The following is a 19437-nucleotide window of genomic DNA, read 5'->3' on the forward strand; positions in this document are numbered from 1 at the left end:
AGGCCCGCGCGGAGACCCGCCCGCGCGCCCCGTCCTCCGCGGCCGCGGCGCGCGCGCCCGCGCCGGCCGCAGTGCGCCTGCGTGGCTTGGAACTCTCGCGAAAGTCTCGCGCTTTCCGGGGGCCCCGTCCCCCGCCCTCCCGCCCCGGGCCCCCGACCCCGGCTCGGAGAGCGCGGCTGCGCAGGCCGCGGGCGGCCCCTCGCCCCAGTCAGGCGCGGAGCGTGCGGACCGGGGATGGAGGCCCGTGTCCGCGGTTCTGGGAAGTCCAGAAAAGTAAACTTTTCACTTGTTAAAGAATGTCCCCACGTTGTGGAAGCTTCGGGTCCCTCGGCGTCACGCCCGCGACTGGGGGCCAGGGGCCAGGTTTAGGGGATCGAAGCAGGGTTGAAGGGTCTGGGTCCGACGCCACCTTTATAGGCGTGTGGAGGTGATTAGAGCTCAGAGGCAGGTTGGGAGTTTGGGGGCCCCAGGCAGCGATTACAAGTTCAGGGCACAGGAAGTGGGGCAGCAGATGCCAGGCAGAGCTAGTTATGCGGAGTCCCAGGGTTCTCACCCCATCGTGGAGTGTAGGTGTGTCAAGAGGGGTGACCAGCGTATGTGCATGGGGGGCACAGGGGAGCCCCAGCGCTTCGCGGTCTCCATGTGGCTGGTTGTGAGGCTGAGGTGGGACAGGGAGCGAGGGTCTCTTCCCTCATTGCCATAGAGTCCCCAACCCCACAGACACGGCAGTCGCAGGCCACTGCACGGACTTGGGGACCCCACTGTGCACCGCGGAAACGATGAAAGGGACACTTGAAGTCCTGAATTCTCAAGCCCATGCTCGAACCCCGTGGGGATTTGTCCTAAACACGGTGCGGGTCCTGGTCTGGAATTCCGGTTTGGTGAACAAGCGTGCTGACCCAGCATCGTGATTTTGGAATGGGGGGGGGAAATAGTGGGACCCTAACCCTAACCCTAACCCTACCCCTACCCTAGCCCGGTGACCTTTTAGTCTTTTATGTAATTTTGAAGTATCCATGGTTTGGGTGATTAACTTGCCTTAAGAACCAATTTCTTTCTTTCTGTTAGAACAGCGGGCAAGGAGGAAGCAGAGGCTAGAGCAATGAGATTGCAAGCAGGGTTTATTTACCAATGGAGTGGTGGGGCGCTCTGAGCAAGCAAGATCCAGCCCCCCCTTTCCCACCAGGGAGTGCTTGGGGACGTTTCATTGAGCCATGTTAGCCTGTGGCCTTGGGGTTATCTTTGTCTTTAGGAAATCATTTGTCACGTGGGTCTTTTCTATAAGATGGAGTCTGCAAGTCTGGATTCTGCCTCCTTCTTCCCCGCCGTACTAACACTTTTTTTTTTTTCCTACACTTTTTAAGGACACACCTGTGGCATTTGGAAGTTCCCAGGCTACAGGTGCCAGCCTATGCCACAGCAACTTGGGATTGGAGCTTGCAACCGACACCATAGCTCACAGCAATGCTGGATCCTTAACCCACTGAGCAAGGCCAGGGATCAAACTGCATCCTTGTGGATTCTAGTCAGACAGGCTTGTGTGCCACAATGAGAACTCCCAAGAGCCAATTTCTTTTTTTTTTTGACGGCACCCATGCCGGGTGGAAGTTCCTGGGCCAGGGATTGAACCCGAGCCACAGCCGTGACCAGAGCCACCATGTCAGATCCCTTCACCTGAAAAGCCAATTTCTTATTTGTTTCTTTTTAGGGCCGCACGTGTGGCATATGGAGGTTCCCAGGCTAGGGGTCTAATCAGAGCTGCAGCTGCCAGCCTACACCACAGCCACAGAAACGCCAGATCTGAGCCAAGTCTGAGACATACACCACAGCTCACAGCAATGACAGATGCTTAACCCACTGAATCGAGGCCAGGGATCGAACGCACAGCCTCATGGTTCTTAGTAGTATTCGTTTCCTCCACCACGCTATAATGGGAACTCCCAGAAAAGCCAATTTCTAAATGGGAATTCCGGAAGCGTTTTTGAACAGTCACAGCTGTAAGACTCTTGGGGGCGGGGGTGGGGTGGGGGTGGGGTCTTAGGACTCCCCCTAGATCAGTAACCAGGGGTTTATGGTTGGGGACCAAACTGAGGCCGCTGGGCCAGGCCGCTAGCCCGGTGTCCTTGGTGGACCATGCCCCACTTCCCCGGGCTCCTTTGTCTTTAGCTCCTCCCACTATTTCCCCCCCCCCAACAATCTGGAAGCTCCTTACGATGTAAACAAACTTAACTCCCTCCACTTCCTAGTCTCCAGGGAAATCTAGCTCTTCCAGGAAAGAGGTCCTCACACTGGGGCTTGAGCGCCGGTGGGAGGCTGCGCAGGCAGGGCGTGCGGACGGCGCTGCAGCAGGAAGAGACCCAGACTGCGGCCACGTGGTGAGGCCGGGTGGGGGTGAGCTCCGCGGGCGCACGTTGCAAAACGCGGTTCTGACCGCAGCTGCGTCTGGAAGCTCGCAGCGCTGGCAGCCGGGTCTTCCCAGCGTCCTGGGATCCGGGATGGGGGGCTCGGAGGAGGGGGAGCCCAGGAGCTTCCTTGTCGCCACTGTCGGCAGCGCAAGGTCTCCCCTTGCAGCTCCCCAGCCGCCCTCCTGCTCTCTGGACGTGGGGGCTGGCCCACATCTTCTTTCTAAGCAAGGTCCGCCGTTGCCCAGGAAGTTTTTCTTATACATGAGCCGTTCAGAGCCCCAGCCGTGAAAGTCTCAAGCTTCTGGGGCCTTCCTCTCTCGCTTGCAGAGGCCACTTGGGGAGCCCAGGCAGGCTCCAGCTTTGACACCCTCTTCCAAGTCTTCCTGCGCCCCCGCTCTCCCCGGCCTGCCTGCCTCCGCAGCTGAGCACAACAAGGACGGGTCTCTCCTTCCTGACACCTGGGAAGCTTCCACAGTAACCTCGGCCGCCCCAGCCCTTCTGCCTCTGCGACACCAGCAGCTGGCTGCGGTTTCCTTCTCTTCAGCAGTGCCATCTCTGTCCCCTCTCCACACTTGTCCCCTCCCCACCCCGGCGTGCGGCTGGGGCCTGGAACAGTATCTGTGCATGGGATTCACAGAACAGCCCCGCGGGGATTCTTCCAGCTCCAGACCGGGAACCTGACCCCTTTCCCCCACCTCCTCCGCCCTGGTCTGGGGCTCACTAGCCAGGGCCCATCCCGCTGCCTTCTGGGATCTAGAGTGGTTCTGGATACTTTTACCCCCTAAATACCTTTTGGATCCATCCACTTAGTTCCATCCTCATCCCCAAGACTGCCCCAACACCCCCCCCATCCGTCCACACCCCGGCAGCTCATCTGAAAGACCGTCATGGCCACGTGACTGCTTCCTGCCTCTGCTCTGGTCTGATTCCACCCAGAGCCACCGCCAGTTTTGAGAGCCCAGATCTGGCCCTGTCCCCTCCTGCACGCGCTTCCTGGACCCTGGCTGATAGCTGTCACTCTTAGGAGAAGGACTGCTCCTTAAGGAGGCTTGCTAGGCCCTGCAGCCCCGCCTTGCCACCGATGCTCAGGGCTCCTGTCCTCCTTGTTTTGTGTGTGAGTGTCATTTTAGGGCCGCACCCTCAACATAGGGAAGTTCCCAAGCTAAGGGTTGCATCGGAGCTGTAGCTGCCAGCCTACACCACAGCCCACAGCCACACCAGACCTGAGCTGCATCTGTGAATTACGCTGCAGCTCATGGCAATGCCAGATCCTTAACCCACTGAGCGAGGCCAGGGATCGAACCGGCAACCTCATGGTTCCTAGTTGGATTCATTAACCACTGTGCCACGATGGGAACTCGTGTCACTCATTTTGAACCTCCCTCCCCAAGCTGCCCCCACAGGGCTGAGCACATGCTCTTCCTTCCGCGCGAAACCTGTTTCCTCTCTTCTAACTTATGTTCTAGTGGAGCTTCAGTGTGAGTATTTCTTAGGACCCCTTCCCACTGCCCCCCTGCCTTCTCCCAGGCCCAGCCCATCCCCTTTATAAACAGGTTCTCAGAAGGCTGGGCGGAATTCCCCTCATGGCTCAGAGGAAATGAATCTGACTAGCATCCATGAGGACATGGGTTCGATCCCTGGCCTCGCTCAGTGGGTTAAGGATCAGGCATTGTCGTGAGCTGTGGTATAGGTCGCAGATACAGCCATTGCTGTGGCTGTGGTGTAGACCAGCGGCTATAACTCCGATTGAACCCCTAGCCTGGGAACCTCCATATGCTGCATGTATGGCCCTAAAAAGACCAAAAAAAAAAAAAGCACCTCACCCTCCAGACAGGAGCCCAGCTGAGCCCGGCAACCCTGCGCTCCCTACTCCCACCTCATCCTTGGGTACCCAGCCTTGTGCTTCCTTGCCCCCCAAGTCCAATACATTTCCAGGTCCTGCTGAGTTAGCTCCTAACTATGTGTCGAACTCAGCCCACGGTGACCTTGCTCGGCCCAAAGAGGAATCTGACACTTTCGGCCCCTCATTTGAAACATATTAGGGTCCCTCCACCAAGCGGGGGCACCAGGCACGGACCCCGGATCACACCCCAGCCCTGCCACCACTCCTGCCTGGCTGACACCAGCCAGCCGCCTGCTCTCTCCGTGCTCCTGGTTCAGCATGTGTGAAACGGGTATGACGGTGTCTTCCCCGTGTTGTTAGGAGGCCCGAATTAGCTCATTCTGTTTCTGGAAGGGGCCCAAGACAGGGCCTGGCACACAGTAACTGCTGTATACATGTTTATTAAAGTAAATAACTTTCTAATTTCCCGTTTGATTTCTTTTTGACCACGGGTAATTTATAAATGTTAGGTTCCAAGTTTTTGGGGTTTCCCAGACATCTTTTTGTCATTGGTTTCTAATATTTAATTCCACTGTGGTTAGAGAACGTATTTTGCATGCTTTGCATCCTTTCAAATTTATTGTCTTATGGCCTAGATTATGGTCCTTCTTGCCAAATGTTCTGTACACAAAATAATTATGCTGAGGGAAAGATGCCAGTCGTTTATATAAAATTTTAGGCAATGCAAACTAGTGGCAAAGTGGAGGGGGGGTTGCCTGGTGGGGTGAGGGGTGGGGAAGTGGGGAGGTAACCGCCAGAGGGAACTTCAGGTGATGAATCTTTTCAGTATCTGGATTGCAGGGGTGATTTCACAGGTGTATGTGCACACGTATCAAATGTACTCTAAACGTGAAGTATATTGCATGTCCATTACAGCTCATAAAGGTTTTTTTTTAATTGATGTGCAGCAATGACCTTGGAGAAATGTTCAGCTTCAGGTTATAATGATGTCAGAAGATTGAGTGGTGCACACTTTGGAGAACGCGGTACCGTTGACGTCGAGGAGGCTGTCTGTTGCTGCACAGGTCTGCATTTGGCTGTGTGACTTTGAGCAAGCTAAGGAACCTCTCTGTGCTTCTCTTCTCTACAATAGGGATGTAGAGCATGCCCAGGGAAGCCTTAGTGAGCACTCAGAGGATGGGCACACTATTGTTCCCTGGATGGAGAAGAGGGGCCAGGGTGACTATGCTGGCAGCCCAGAACCATCAGGATGCTGTTGGGATGCTGTCCTGCACACAGGCCTATCCACGGGCTTGGGCTCAAGCTTGAGAGGGAAGGGAGCACTGAGAGCAGAGTCCCAAGAGGGGTGAGGAACTCTGAGTGAGGGAAGGTGGCCGGCCCTCTGTTTCCTGCCATGTGTGTTTACGAGTTGGCTCAGAGGCAGATTTCCACATGGCAAACCAGTTTTCCTGTTGCCTATAAAATTGGGGACACTCTGGTACCACAGTTTCCTTCTGGCAATTTTTTTTTTTCTTGCCTTTTTTAGGGCCATACCTTTGGCGTATGGAAGTTCCCTGGCTAGGGTTCTGATTGGAGCTGCAGCTGCAGGTCTGTGCCCCAGCTGCCGCAACACCAGATCCTTAACCCACTGAGCGAGGTCAGGGATTGAACCCGCATCCTATGGCTACTAGTCCGTTTCGTTACCGCTGAGTCACAACTGGAACTCCATCTTCTGGCAGATTCTATCCCATTTTCATGGCTCATCTTGAGTAGCCAGTCCTGGAAGTCTGGGATGGGTTTGGGCACTTCTTCCTCAGCTCGCCACACACTGTCACCAGGAGGGTCCCTCCCCCTGCCCTCCCACTGTTGTCAGCACTGAGTGCTTGAGCAGAAATCGTGTCCTGTTGAACAAGCACCGTTGATTTAATGCCTGTTCACTGAAAGCCCATGTCCAGGCCCTGGGACATGGTGGGCAGGAACCGGGTTGCTGCCCCTGTGGTGGAGGCAGAAGTGAAGCCAGCATCACGCCAGTACGTGAACCTGTAAACTGACCAGTGCTGGCAGTGCTGACCAGTCTCCCGAGGCCACTCTGAGAGCTGAGAGGGTGGGTGTTAGCTGCTGGGTGGGAGTGGGGGTGGGACAGGAAATGGGGGTGTTTGCAAAAGTGGAATCTAGAAGAAACGCTAGGAGTCAGTAGAGAAGAGGGAGGAGCAAGGCGGAAAAGGAAGCGGTGGCTGGAAGAGCCCTTCCCTGCGATGGGGATGGGGGCGGGGGCGGGGGCGGCTGGCCGAGCTGAAGCAAAAGGTGGCAGGTGCCACGATGGGCCGTGTGCTGGCCGGAGGATCATGGGAGGTTTTGGAGGCCTTCGCAGGGCCTGCTCAGACCTGCGTCCACTCTGACCGTGGTGCGGGGGAAGGTCAGACCAGGGAGACCCAAGGTGGGCCGGCACCTGCAGGGCTGGTGGGTGGAGAAGGGGCAGGCGTGGGGCAGACCAAGGAGAGAGAGGTGACAGCCTGCATGACATGCAGGAGCCCTGCAGGGTCCTGTGTGTGGGTGAGGCTGGGGTCACCACGGGGCAGCAGGTGACCTGTTTATTGTTGCACGTGTCGGGCACTAATGTCTAGGAAGCATCCAAGTGGATGAGGGTCCAGTTATCGGGGTGCTGGGGGTGTGAGCGAGGACGTGGTGGGAGGGCTCGGGGGAGGAAGGGAACTGGGCTCGAGTGGACGGGAGCCGGCCTCCCTGAGGACCAGGTCTCAGCGCAGTCTGGGGGCAGGGGGCCCCGGGGTCAGCGGTGGCACCTGCCAGGGGAGTCTGGCGTGGGGGAGGGGGAGGGGTGGGGGGCGCTCCCTCCCAGGTCTCCCCTGCACCTGCAGCATCGGGCAGAGGACAAGCCCCCGGGCAAGGCAGGCACAGCTGGAGCTTGTGTCCTGGTGGGGACGGACTGCAAATGCTCACCCAAGCCTGGGACGGGTTCAGGCCTGTTCTTCGGTCCTAAGGAACCCGCAGTCCTGGGCAGCGACCGCACCTTCTTCCCGGAAGCTCTGCCACCTTCCCTTGAACTCACCTTCAGACCTTCTGAGTCAGCTCTGACTCATCCTTCAGCCCCCACATTCTGACAGCTGCCAAATCTGCCGGACTTTTTTCCTTTAAAATGTCCTTTCTTGGAGTTCCTGTCACGGCTCAGCGGTAATGAACCTGACTAGCATCCACGAGGATGTGGATCTGATCCCTGGTCTTGCTCAGTAAGTTGAGGATCTGGCGTCGCTGTGAGCTGTGGCGTAGGTCGCAGACGGGGCTCCGATCCTGCGTTGCTGCGGCTATGCTGTAGGCTGGCAGCTACAGCTCCGATTCAACCCTTTGCTTGGGAACCTCCATATGCCGCGGGTGTAGCCCTAAAAAGACAAAATAAAATAAAATAAAATGTCCTTTGTCTCCACCTCACGGTGGCCACCTTCCACCGGCTCTCACTGATCTGCATTCCTGAGCTCCCCACCTCCTGGTGCAGAAATGCCCCAGAGCTCACCAACAGGAAGCCAGCAGTCCAGGCGATCAAAGCCCAGCCCTGGGCCCAGCCGCCCAGCTCATGCCACCCCTGGGCCCCTCACTCCTCCAGCCACTGGCTCTGTGATGGCAGCTCACATCCTCCCCGCCTCCACGCCTGACCTCAGCGCCCTCAGACCTGCAGCGCTGGCTGCAGACACCCGCAGGGTCAGGGAAACCCCGCTGGCCTCGCCGGCAACCCCTCTGACTGTCAGAGGCGGCACCAGCCCTGCCTGGCCAGGTGACCCAGAATTTAAGAAAACATAGCAGAGAAACAGGTGCCAAGGGAGGCGGGCAGAACGTGACAGGGGTGGTGCTTCCTGGTTCTGAGCCAGCCTCCGTCCTCCCCCCTCTGGCCCCTCCCAGCCCCCCAGGCACAGCAGCGACCCCCCCAGCGCAGTGGATCAAAGGCACAGCCAGGCTCGGCACCCTTCCCTTCATGCACCGCACAGACTGTGGCGGACTTTACGGTCTGGCCCTGATGGATGGTCCCTGCTGTCCACTGCAGGTGTCCCCACACGCACCCGGCACCTCAGGGCAGTTCTTCCACCGGGAATACCCTTTTCTCCTCCAGGCGGACACTTGTTCCAAGCTCAGCTCAGGCATCACCCCCTCTGGCCCAGTTCTCTCTAGGTACCGCCTCTACTGCTCTCGCCCACCACAGGGACAAACTGAAACTAGGCTTTGTCTTTCTCATCCCTTCATCCCCCAAACCCAGCTCAAGATCAGACCCAGGACCGGCGGCCACCTACCCTCTCTGCGCAGAAGGAAGAGCAGAGCGTTTGAAGGTAGCAGGTAGGAACCCTCCGCCCAAAGGCGGGGTCACGTTTGGCGCCATCTACCGGCCAGTTGGTTGGTTGTGTTTGGGGCCGGCCTCTGGAAATGGCTCGGATGCTTAGGAATCCCATTTTTCTTTTTCGGCTTTTCGGCCAAGCCGGTGGCCCGTGGAAGTCCTCAGGCCAGGGGTTGAACCCGTGCCACGGCAGTGACCTGAGCCACAGCAGGGGCAACTGGATTCAGGCCACCTGGGAATTCAAGGAATTTAATTTTTCGTTATTTCTCATGAACAGGAGAGTGAGGAAAGAGAATTGTGTCACCATCATTAGAGCCTCATCTTGGAAGCTGGTGGCAAAGCTTCCAGCCTTTCACTGAGTAGGAATGAAACCAGCTGTAAGAGGACAGGAGGGGAGTTCCCACTGTGGCTCAGCGGAAAGGAATCTAATGAATCTGACTGGCATCTGTGAGGACGCAGGTTCCGTCCCTGGCCTCGATCAGTGGGTTAAGGATCTGGTGTCGCCGTGAGCTGTGGTGTAGGTTGCAGATGCCACTTGGATCCTGCGTTGCTGCTGTGGCTGTGGTGTAGGCCGGCAGCTGTAGCTCCGATTCAACCCCTAGCCTGGGAACCGCCATATGCTGAGGGTGTGGCTCTAAAAAGACCAAAAAATAAAATAAAAAGAATGGGAGGGTTCTTGCCACGAACAGGGCTGTCATATTTAGCACGGATGCCCCATGAAGAGAGTCCTTCTGTACTCGGTGGCTTCTCCCGCCTCTCCTCAAGCTGGCAGTAACGCCCTCCCCACCCCTGCCAGCCTCCTGCCAGATCCGCTGCTCCTGCTTCCTCTTCTAGTCCTGCCTGGACAACGCCTGCTCCTTCAGGACCCAGATCCAAGTTCCCCTCCTTGCCCAGGCAGAGGTGCTGTCTGCTTCTTTGTCCCTCTTTTGCTCCCCCTCTGCTGACTTTGCAGCAAGTCTCTCAAAGCCTCAGTTTCCTTCTCTGGAAGATGGGGGCAGGGACGGGGCAGCTGGGGCAGGTTCTATCTGTCTCCATGTGGTCCTAAATTCTTTTATTTTTATTTATTGATTTATTTTTGCCTTTTTATGGCAGCACCCTTCTGCACATGAAGGTTCCCAGGCTAGGGGTCAAATCGGAGATACAGCTGCCAGCCACAGCCACAGCCACAGCCATGCGAGATCTGAGCCGCATTTGGGACCTACACCACAGCTCACAGTCAGATCCTTAACCCACTGAGCGAGGCCAGGGGTTGAACTCGTGTCCCTATGGATCCTAGTCGGGTTGGTTACTCCTGAGCCATGAGTAATGCGGGATCTTAACATCCTGTGCCAGGCTGGGGGTCGAACTTGTGTCCCAGTGCTCCCAAGATGCTGCCAATCCTATTTGCCACAGCGGGAACTCCTGCAATTTTTTTTTTTTCTTTTTAGGGCTGCACCCACAGCATATGGAGGTTCCCAGGGGAGGGACTGAATCAGCTGCAGCTGCCGGCCTGCACCAGAGCCACAGCAGTGTGGGATCCGATCTCCATCTGCGGCCTACACCACGGCTCACAGCATCACTGGATCCTTAACCCACTGAGCGAGGCCAGGGATCACACCCGCATCCTCACGGATGCCAGCTGGATTTGTTTCTGCTGCGCCACTGGGAACTCCAACATCACCACTGCCGTGGAAGGGCTCTGGTCTGTGGGTGCGTGTGTGCATGTGTGCGTCTGCGCGTGCGCGTCCTTAAAGGACGGATGTGTTTGAGCATAAATGGTTATCGCACGTGTTCTGTGACTTCTTTTGCTCAGCACTTTGTGACATTTATTCCTGCACTCCACTGTCGGATAACCTTGCTCCCATGACTTTGCTACAACTCGTGGGTAAACATTGGCATTACTTCCTGATGTTTGCTGTTACAAACGAGGCTGCTGTGGATATTCTAGTAACGTTTCCTGGCTTCGTTGGGTATCAAACGCTTCAATTGTAGAATTTCCCCACTAGCGTAGCCATTAATGACTCAGTGATGCCACTGCTGTGGCTCAGGGTGTGACCAAACAACCCCAAAAACCCAACAAAGATCCTCTTCACTCTCGGCAGATTTGGCCAAACAGCCTCCAGACCAATGTCACCAATCAACACTCCAGGCAGAGGCCGTTTCTCTACGTTAGCCTAACGCTGGTAGGACATAGTGTTTTTTTCCGGTCTGTGGGCTTGCAGGGGTCTCTCATTGGGATTTTTTTTTTTTTTTTTTTTTTGGTCTTTTGAGGGCCACACCCGCGGCATAGGGCGGTTCCCAGGCTAGGGGTTGAATCAGAGCTACGGCTGCCAGCCTACACCAGAGCCACGGCCACCCGGGATCCGAGCCGTCGCAATCTACACCTCAGCTCACTCTTTTCATGTCTTTATGTTTCGACGCCCTGCTGTGTCCTCGGGCTGTGTGTCTCTGGGGAGATGATTCAACTTCTCTGTGCCTCAGTCTCCTCATCTGAAAGGTTCTGCTCTAGAGACTGACCAACTTCCAAGACAGGTAGAGTCTGAGAGCAGGGGTCAGAACTGCTCAGCAACAGACCACAAGTCCTGGTTGCCGTTTATTTATTTAGTTTTGCTGCGCAGGTGGCGTGTGGAAGCTCCTGGACCAGTGAACACTGAAGTGACCTGAGCTGCGGCAGCGACAGCGGGGGATCCTTAGCCCGCTGGGCCCTGAGGGAACTCCAGTACCACCCTGTCTTGCTCTGCGCTGGCTGGGGGCTGTGAACAGAGATGATTAAGGCCAGCTGCTGCCTGTCCATCTGCTTCCCGGTACCCAGGATGTGGTTCACGTCTCCTGCCGCTTCCTCCTCTCTCTTTTGTTCTGTGGCCGTGGGAGACACATGTGCTGAATCTGTACCGCCATGTGGGGGGCTCCGGAAGGAGCGGAGGGAATACAAACGCCCCACCTGCCATGTCTGACCAGAGGCCAGGGGGACCTTCCCAGGTGCCAGGTGTGCCTGTCCTTGCATGGCTCAACCCCTCCCACTGTCCATGCTGACCTCAGGGTCCAGTCCGGACTGCTCAGCACAGTCTCCTGGCCCACTCGTGTGCCACCATCACTCTCCCAAGACCTCACCGCTAAAGCCCTCCCACCCCTCCCGTCTGCACGCCTCATGCTTTTGCAAACGGTCTGGCCTGGCCTCTGCCGTGGGCAGGTGCCGCCTCATCTAGGAGCTCAGAGAATCGCACGTCTTTCTCCCCCAGCCCTTCTCGCATTTGGTCTCGGCCCTGTGGTGTGGTTCTGTCAGCTGCACCCAGGCAGGGCCCCGGTGGGCCCTGGGGAGATGGTGGTGCCATGAGGACCTAGTGGGAAGTCAAGGGAACGAGCAGCGACATTCTGCGACCCTTGCCCTCATCGGGGGGGGGGGGGGGTGGCTGCTTCACTAGTCACAGACGCTCAGTATAATTATTCTATTTTTCTTTTTAGGGCCGCACCTGTGGCGTAGGGAAGTTCCCAGCCTAGGGGTCAAATAGGAGCTGCTGTTGCCGGCCTGCACCCCAGCCACAGCCACACGGGATCTTTAACCCACTGGGCGAGACCTGCATCCTCACTAGGTTGGGTTCTTAACCCGCTCAGCCACGACGGCAACTCCAGACAGTAAGTTTAAACCTTAGTCCACTTGGGAGTTCCCTGGTGGCCTAGTGGTTAGGATTCAGTGCTTTCACGTCTGAGGCCCGGGATTGAACCCTGGCCTGGGAACTGAAATCTCACACATCAAGCTGCTGTACCATGAGGCCAAAAAATAAATAAAAAACAAAGCTTAGTCCCCTTACCCTGGACGATACAAACAATACGAATGTCGCTGATCCCTGTGGAGCGGCCCTCCCTGGCCTGAGCTCCAGAGGAAGCTCAGTGACACGGCACCTGGAGGGACTGTGTCCAGACGCAGACTGAGCAGTGGATCCAGACACACGGCTGACACCCGGGGACCCTCGCGTTTGAGTGAAGAAGCACCCTGCTGGGGACACAAACACGGTCTTTTAGACCTCGGAACCAAACCTCAGGGTCACAAAATCACCTCTTGCTAAAGGCGAGGCAGAGCCTGGCGAGGGTGCAGCCCGGGTTCCTCCAGGCGGTAGGAAGAAAACTGTTCGAGCCAACACCGCAGCAGTGACATCTGGAGCTGCCCTGGGGGTCAGGCCAGCAATTCACCAGCCGCAGGCTGGCTTGAAGGCAGCCGGTGGGAGGGGACGCCCTCGCAGGAGGCAGAAATCCATCTCACACACCCGCTACCTGCCAGGACCTGGGGGCCCACGGGATCACTGGGGCCAGGCCTGGTGGGACACGCCCGGCTTCTTTAGACTTTCTTGTCCCTGCCGAGGGGACAAAACATACACCATGCGGGATGTTCTCTTCCTGCCTGGGGATCGGAAAGGCAGAGGAGGAGGGGAGGGAGCTGAAAGACCTCGAGGCCGTGGTGCCACTGCCACCGGCAGCTGGGGGTGCTCTCTCTGGGGCTGGGCTGAAGGGCCCGCAGCAAAACTGCAGCTTGGTGCTCATTTTCCAGGCAGTGCACACACTGTTTTGATGATGCAGACAGGCTGCACCGGAGCCTCGGAAGTGCTGGTTGGCTGGTACAGTGGATAGTGCTGGGCAGGCCCCTGCGAGGGTGTCTGTCTGGTTGATAGATGCCTCCAACGGATTTCCCTCTGGCCTGGGACGGGTGCTGCTTTTCTGAGACCTGGATGGGGTGGTTAATTTGATTTTAGGGGCTGAGGTGTAAGAAAAACAAGGCTCTTTGGGAGTTCCTTTGGTGGCAGGTTAAGGATCCAGCATGTGCCTGCTGTGGCGTGGGTTTGCTCCCTGGCCTGGGAACTTCCACATGCCTCGGAGGGACGGACGCAGCCAAAGGCTCTTTGGCTCATTGAAATCAGGTGAGGACACAGCTGATAGTGATCAAGGCCTGAAGACGCAGCCTCGAGCATGATTCCTGCCCTGGGGGGTGGGGTGTGTGTGTGTCTGTGTGTGTGCACTTGGGTCAGGGACTGAACCCGTACCGGAGCTGTAACCAAAGCCACAGCAGTGACAATGCTGAACCCCTCATCTGCTGAGCCACGAGGGAACTCCCCAAATAATCCCTTTTTCACTTAAGCCGCTGAGGGTTGGGTTCCTGCCACCTGCAACCAAGGAGTTCAGACGGGCGTGTCACACAGCATTGCTCAGCATTCCCAGGAACGGGCTGTCGCTGTCGGGTGACGGGAGGAAGATGCCAATGAAGTCCCTTTCCGGCAGCGCTCAGAGTGGGTTACACGTGGCAGAGAGGGGATCTTGTTTGCCAGTGAGGCAGGCCCCCTGGGTCACATGAGAACCCCATGAGTGACTTAAACGTACCCACATCCAGTGACACTCTTGGTGGTCCAATCAGTTACTTCCAACAGCCTTTCCCTGGACAACGTCCACCCTGAAGCCGGAAAGCTGACCGCTTTGCTTTCCTGCCCCCTCACCAGAGGGGGTCATGTGACCCAGTCCCAGCCAATAAGACTGAAGAAGTCTGTTCCAGTTGAGGGTGGTGGGGGGGGTGTGGTTTAATGGCTTGATTTTTTTTTTTTTTTTTTTTTTGCTTTTTAGGGCAGCACCTGTGGCATATGGAGATTCCCAGACTAGGGGTCGAATCGAAGCTATAGCTGCTGGCCACACCACAGCTCACAGCAATGCCAGATCCTTAACCCACTGAGTGAGGCCAGGGATCGAACCCACAACCTCATGGTTACCAGTTGGATTCATTTCTGCTGTGCCACAATGGGAACTCCTTGATTTATTTTTTCATTATAAGTTGCTACAAATTTTTGGAAGTTGGAGGAAGTATAAAAATAATGAAAAAGCTAAATGGAATTTTTATTATAAAATTTTCTAGTTTCAGAGTTCCCGTTGTGGTTCAGAGGGTTAAGAACCCGACATATGTCTGTGAGGATGCTGGTTCGATCCTCGGCCCCACTCAGTGGATCAAGGATCTGGCATTGCTGCAAGCTGTAGTGTAGGTTGAAGATTTAGCTCAGATCTGGTGCTGCTGTGGCATCGCTGGCAGCAGCATCAGCTGGCAGCTGCAGCTCCGACTGGACCCCTAGCCCAGACACTTCCACATACCGCAGGTGTGGCTGTAAAAAGAAAAAAATTTTTTAGTTTCATTTCTTTTTGGATAAAAATAAGTATAAGAAAGTATTTCAGGGAGTTTCCACTGTGGTACAGTGGGCTAACGATCTGGCTTGTCTTTGTGGAAGCACTGATTCAATCCCCAGCCCGCCACAGTGGGTTATGGATCCCGTGTTGCTGCACAGGATTTGATCCCTGGCCCGGCAACTTCCATGCAGCCGGGAAAAAAAAAAAAAAAAAAAGAAGGGAGTATTTCAAACATTCCAAAATAATTTATACGGTGGATGAGCTAGAGGACAGGTATTGCCTAAACACCTGACATTCCTTCTAAGAGGCAGGAGACTCCATTCAGCCTCCATCACTCCCTCATCCACAAGACCCATTTCCTGGTCTCGGGAGCTCACTGTTGGGGACCAGACAGGAGGATGGGTAACTGTACACCCTGACATAAGTGTAACGATAAAAATAGGCTCAGGGTGTTGTGGGAGCACAGTGAGGGCCAGAGAAGGCTTCCCAGGGGCAAGTGACACCTGAGTTGAGTCGGAGGGAAGAGCCGGGTCAGGTGGAGGCGGAGCAGGCCAAGAGCGGGGAGAGGCAGTGGGCTGAGGGCACGGCGGGGAGGTGAGGGCCGTGTGGGAAGAGGGCCTGAAGGCGGCAAGTCCAGATCTGGAAAGCGAGGGCCTGAGGAATGCAGGGAAGCCTGGTGGGACTGAAGGTTTGAGGGTCACAAGCCTGGGCACAGGGAGACAAAAAGAAAGCTGTCGCGTGGACTATTATTCGGCCGTAAAAGAATGAAATAATGCTTTTGGCAGCAACTTGGAGAGACCTAGAGATGACTGCGCTGAGTGAAGAAGTCAGAGAGAGGCAAGTATCCTGTGATATCACTCACGTGTGGAATCTAATAAAAATGATCCAAAGGAACTTATTTAAAAAACCAGAAACATACTCGCAGCTTTCAAAGCCAATCCCATGGTCACTGTGGGTGAAACCATTTGGAGGAAAGAGGAATTGGGCGGGTGGAGTCACAGCTTCACGACCTGTATAAAACAGATGATTAGGCGTTCCTGTCGTGGCTCAGCGGTAACAAACCTGACTAGTATCCGCGAGGACACAGGTTCAATCCCTGGCCTAGCTCAATGGGTTAAGGATCTGGCGTGGCTGTGGCTGTGATGTAGGCCTGCAGCTGCAGCTCTGATTGGACCCCTAGCCTGGGAACTTCCATATGCCGTGGGTGCGGCCCAAAAAAAGAAAAAAAAATAAAATAGTTGATTAACGAGAACCTACTGTACGGCACAGGAAAATCTACCCATGTGGAAAAAAAGAACGGAGATACTCATATGTATGATTGATTTCACTTTTCTGTACACCTGAAATGGATACTACGCTGCAAACCGACGATACCCCAGTAACATTAAATTAGAAAAAAAAGCTGTTGCAAGGGTCCAGGGAGAGCTGGGCGTGTGCGGGAACCAGGCGCCTGGCAGGCAAAGTCCTTTCCGTCCACCTGTGCGCTGGCGTGAGCTCCCTGCTTAAAAGCAGACCTCGGATCGATGATTCCTGACCTCGAAGAGCATCTGCCCAAACGCCTGTGCAACTGCTCCTGCAAGGCTTTTGCTATTTTTGCAGCAATGAAAGCAAAATTCTTTTTGATCAAAGTATTTCATTAGCTTTTGACTTTCAGTGAGCAGCAAAGGGCCGCCATTTATCAACTACCTTTTATTCTGTGAGCTGATATCAAGAAGGGCGCGTCCTTAAAAAGACATCCTGATTATACGCTAATGAATAATCACAACGAAGATGAAACAAGGGAAGGAGTAGCGGAGATGAGCGCCCGGCCCCAGCCCCGCTGAGCTGGCTTTTGGGGGCAGACGGACAACCTTCAGAGGAAGGAAGCCTCACGGGGATGGGTGCTGGGAAGTGACACGAGCCCGAAAGACAGCGTCAGGACAGGCCCGGCTTTGCCAGACACCCCGAGGAAAACAAAAAGGCCTTTAGGGTCATTCTTAGAGCAAGAAGGACAAAGAAGGGATAGAGCCACTGATAAGGGGCTGGTCCCAAGGAGAGTGATGCTGGGAGAGGGCAGACACACCTTCCTGGGCGGCAGAGCTGCCCCCTTCTTTCTGCGGGGTTTTCAGCCAGGTAGAGGCGGTTTCTCCTGAGGAGCTCAGCCCTCTAAGAGGGTCTGGGGATGGGGGCCTGGTGATACAGGAGGGGGTGGGGAACGGCGCCTTACATGTCCATGGGGGAGGACTTTGGTGCCCAGAAGGATAAGGAATTCTTTTTTTTTTTTTTTTGTCTTTTTGCTATTTCTTGGGCCCCTCCCTCGGCATATGGAGGTTCCCAGGCTAGGGGTCCAATCGGAGCTATAGCCACCGGCCTACGCCAGAGCCATAGCAACGCGGGATCCGAGCCGCGTCTGCAACCTACACCACAGCTCACGGCAACGCTGGATCGTTAACCCACTGAGCAAGGCCAGGGACCGAACCCGCAACCTCATGGTTCCTAGTCGGATTCGTTAACCACTGCGCCACGACGGGAACTCCCCAGGATAAGGAATTCTTAAGCTCTGGAGGGTATCTGTGGCTGCTGTAACAAATGATCACAGCTGGGTGGCATAAAACAGAAATTTATGGAAGCCGAGACCAATATCCAGGTATTGGCAGGACTCGCTCCCTCCAGAGGTGCCAGGTGAGGGTCCTTCCTGCCTCATCCAGCTTCTGGGGGCTCCAGGTGTTCCTTGGCTTGTGGCCACCTTGCTCCAACCTCTGCTTCCCCTGTCACATGGCTTCTCCTCTGTGTCTGAGTGTCTCCCATCTGTGTCTCTTTAAGGACACTTGTCATTGGATTTAGGATAATCCAGGATGATCTCATCATAAGGATGCTTAACGTCATTACATCTGCAAAGGCCCCTTTCCCAAATAAGGTGACATTCAGGGGCTTCCGGGATTAGGACGTGGGCACGTCTTTTGGGGAGTCACTATTCAACCCACTGCAGCATCACAGACCACCTTCAGAATCTGACGAGAGCTAACGAGCCCTGAATTGGGTCAAGGTCCTGGAAGCAGAGCTTGAGACAGGGATTCTGGAGGGAGTGCTCCGAGGAGGAAGAGTGGGGGCGGGGGCAGCAGGTGGTCTTGGCAGGACAGGAGCTCAGCCTGAATTGGGGTTTCACCCGGAGCGCGAGCCTCACTGCAGAGCAGTTCTCACCTTGGGGCAAGGGGGTGAGCTTTAACCCCCAAGGCAGTCAGTTTCCCCTGGGGGCAGGTGGAGCCTCTCCGGCTCAGGGCTCCCTTTTGGTCAAGGAAAATTCATCAAAGAAGGGGCAGCTGGTAATTATCAACCAACACTCACAGCAGTCCTGGGGGCGTGGGTTAAAGAGATCTGGTCAAGTACCTACTGAAGACTCTCCAGAAAAATCTCTCTCTCTCTTTCTCTCTCTCTCTCACACACACACACTGTTCAATTTCAGGGACTTCACAGGTCCTCAGAAGCTGTGGCCTGCAGGTTCAGGACCCCTGACCGCTCACCTAGCACTTCCGGGCTCTCATCTCATCTTGCACCTTCGCCTTCTCTCTCAGAGGAAGTGATCGATGATGTCCGGGAGAACCGGACCCCTCAAATCAGTCCTCATCCTGTCCCCTCCCAGGGAGGGGGCTCTACTGTCCCCAGACTGGGCAGGAGGGTGAAATGAATCCAAGCGCAATTTGAACTCAAAGAGTAACGCCTTTGGCCACATACGTATAACCCTTCCTTCTCATCAGCTTTTCAGTCTTAAAGCTAATAGCTTAATCTCCACCTGTCCGACTCCTGTTTCTCTCAAGTGGTTCTGAACTCGGGCAGGGACGTGAGAGGTTATTTGCAAACCTCCCGAGACGCTAAACCCTTTCCTAAAAGATGGAGCTGTTCAGTGTATGATCTGTGGACAGGCTGCCAACTGTCACCCGCCCACCTGCCCCAGGAGACACTAACCACGGCGTGTCCCTGCTGAGGCTCGCTGCAGAAGCGCTCAGCCGGACTCAGCAGCGTGTGAAGCCCCTGTGCGTCCTGGTGCCAGCTCCTCCTGGGGACCAGCACCCATGTGACCAAGGGCTGACAAAGCTGGGAAGGCTGTACCAGGCTGGCCGATGACATAGATGGGAGCTATCTGCAGGGCTCTCATCTGAAACGGGAGGACAGGACAATGAGCCTAAGTGAAAAAGAGGCAACATGACGCAACGGTAGTAAGAATCAAGAAGGGGTAAGTGTCCAGAGCCTCTGCTGCTGCTGCACTGCCAGCCTGGCCCTGGAGGCCCCGTCAGGGCAGTGGAGAGGCTCCGCCTTGCGGAAGCCAGGGCTGCTCCGGGAAGGAACTGGGGCTCCCCGTGGGAAGGAAGGAGGAGCAGAGTGGAAAGAAGGGGAGGCAGCTGAAAGAGAGGTCCTCTGGTCTAGGTGTGGGAGTGTGTGTGTTTTTCTTTCTTTTTACTTATTTATTTTTTATTTATTTTTTTGTCTTTTGTCTTTTGAGGGCCGCACCAGGGGCATATGGAGGTTCCCAGGCTAAGGGTCCAATTGGAGCTGCAGCTGCTGGCCTGCACCATAGCCACAGCCACAGGGGATCCGAGCCATGTCTGCGACCTACACCACAGCTCATGGCAACACCAGATTCTTAACCCACTGAGCAAGGCCAGGGATCGAACCTGCGTCTGCACAGATTCCAGGCATGTTCATTACCGCTGAGCCGCAACCGGAATTCCGGGGAGTCCCATTTTAAAATTCTTTCTCCCCCTCCT

At 55.6% G+C, this 19437-nt stretch overlaps 1 protein-coding gene and 2 long non-coding RNA genes across 10 annotated transcripts in view; 2 read left to right on the forward strand and 1 right to left on the reverse strand.

Moving 5' to 3' along the window:
- The first annotated feature begins 182 nt into the window (after positions 1–182).
- On the forward strand, positions 183–14206 carry LOC110258357 (uncharacterized). Its single transcript, XR_014811428.1, has 5 exons — positions 183–263; positions 5196–5312; positions 8489–8565; positions 10645–10725; positions 11161–14206. It is a non-coding gene; the product is annotated as an uncharacterized LOC110258357 (long non-coding RNA).
- Positions 2195–4710, forward strand: LOC146402095 (uncharacterized). Its single transcript, XR_014811432.1, has 2 exons — positions 2195–2375; positions 2733–4710. It is a non-coding gene; the product is annotated as an uncharacterized LOC146402095 (long non-coding RNA).
- LOC102159409 (uncharacterized) overlaps positions 8523–19437 on the reverse strand; it is a 47229-nt gene continuing 36314 nt past the window's right edge. The window contains exons 1-4 of one of the 8 annotated variants that reach the window (XR_014811395.1): positions 13910–14009; positions 12984–13259; positions 12352–12533; positions 8523–8795 (exon numbers count right to left, since the gene is read on the reverse strand). Coding sequence is in view for 1 of the 8 variants with exons in the window: in XM_084970266.1 (XP_084826392.1) it covers positions 18675–18827 (153 nt within the window). In the remaining 7 variants the exon portion in view is untranslated. Of the gene's footprint in view, positions 8796–11122; positions 11296–12351; positions 12537–12983; positions 13260–13909; positions 14010–18554; positions 18828–19437 lie in introns of those variants that run through there. The other 7 variants (XR_014811396.1, XR_014811394.1, XR_014811393.1 and 4 more) reach the window with 7 other exon arrangements.

Source organism: Sus scrofa, chromosome 7 (assembly GCF_054392235.1).
Source record: "Sus scrofa isolate SSC_HxYL_T2T_F1_AM1 chromosome 7, Sscrofa_HxYL_maternal_Yorkshire_Landrace_v2.0, whole genome shotgun sequence".
Taxonomy (NCBI): Eukaryota; Metazoa; Chordata; class Mammalia; order Artiodactyla; family Suidae; genus Sus; species Sus scrofa.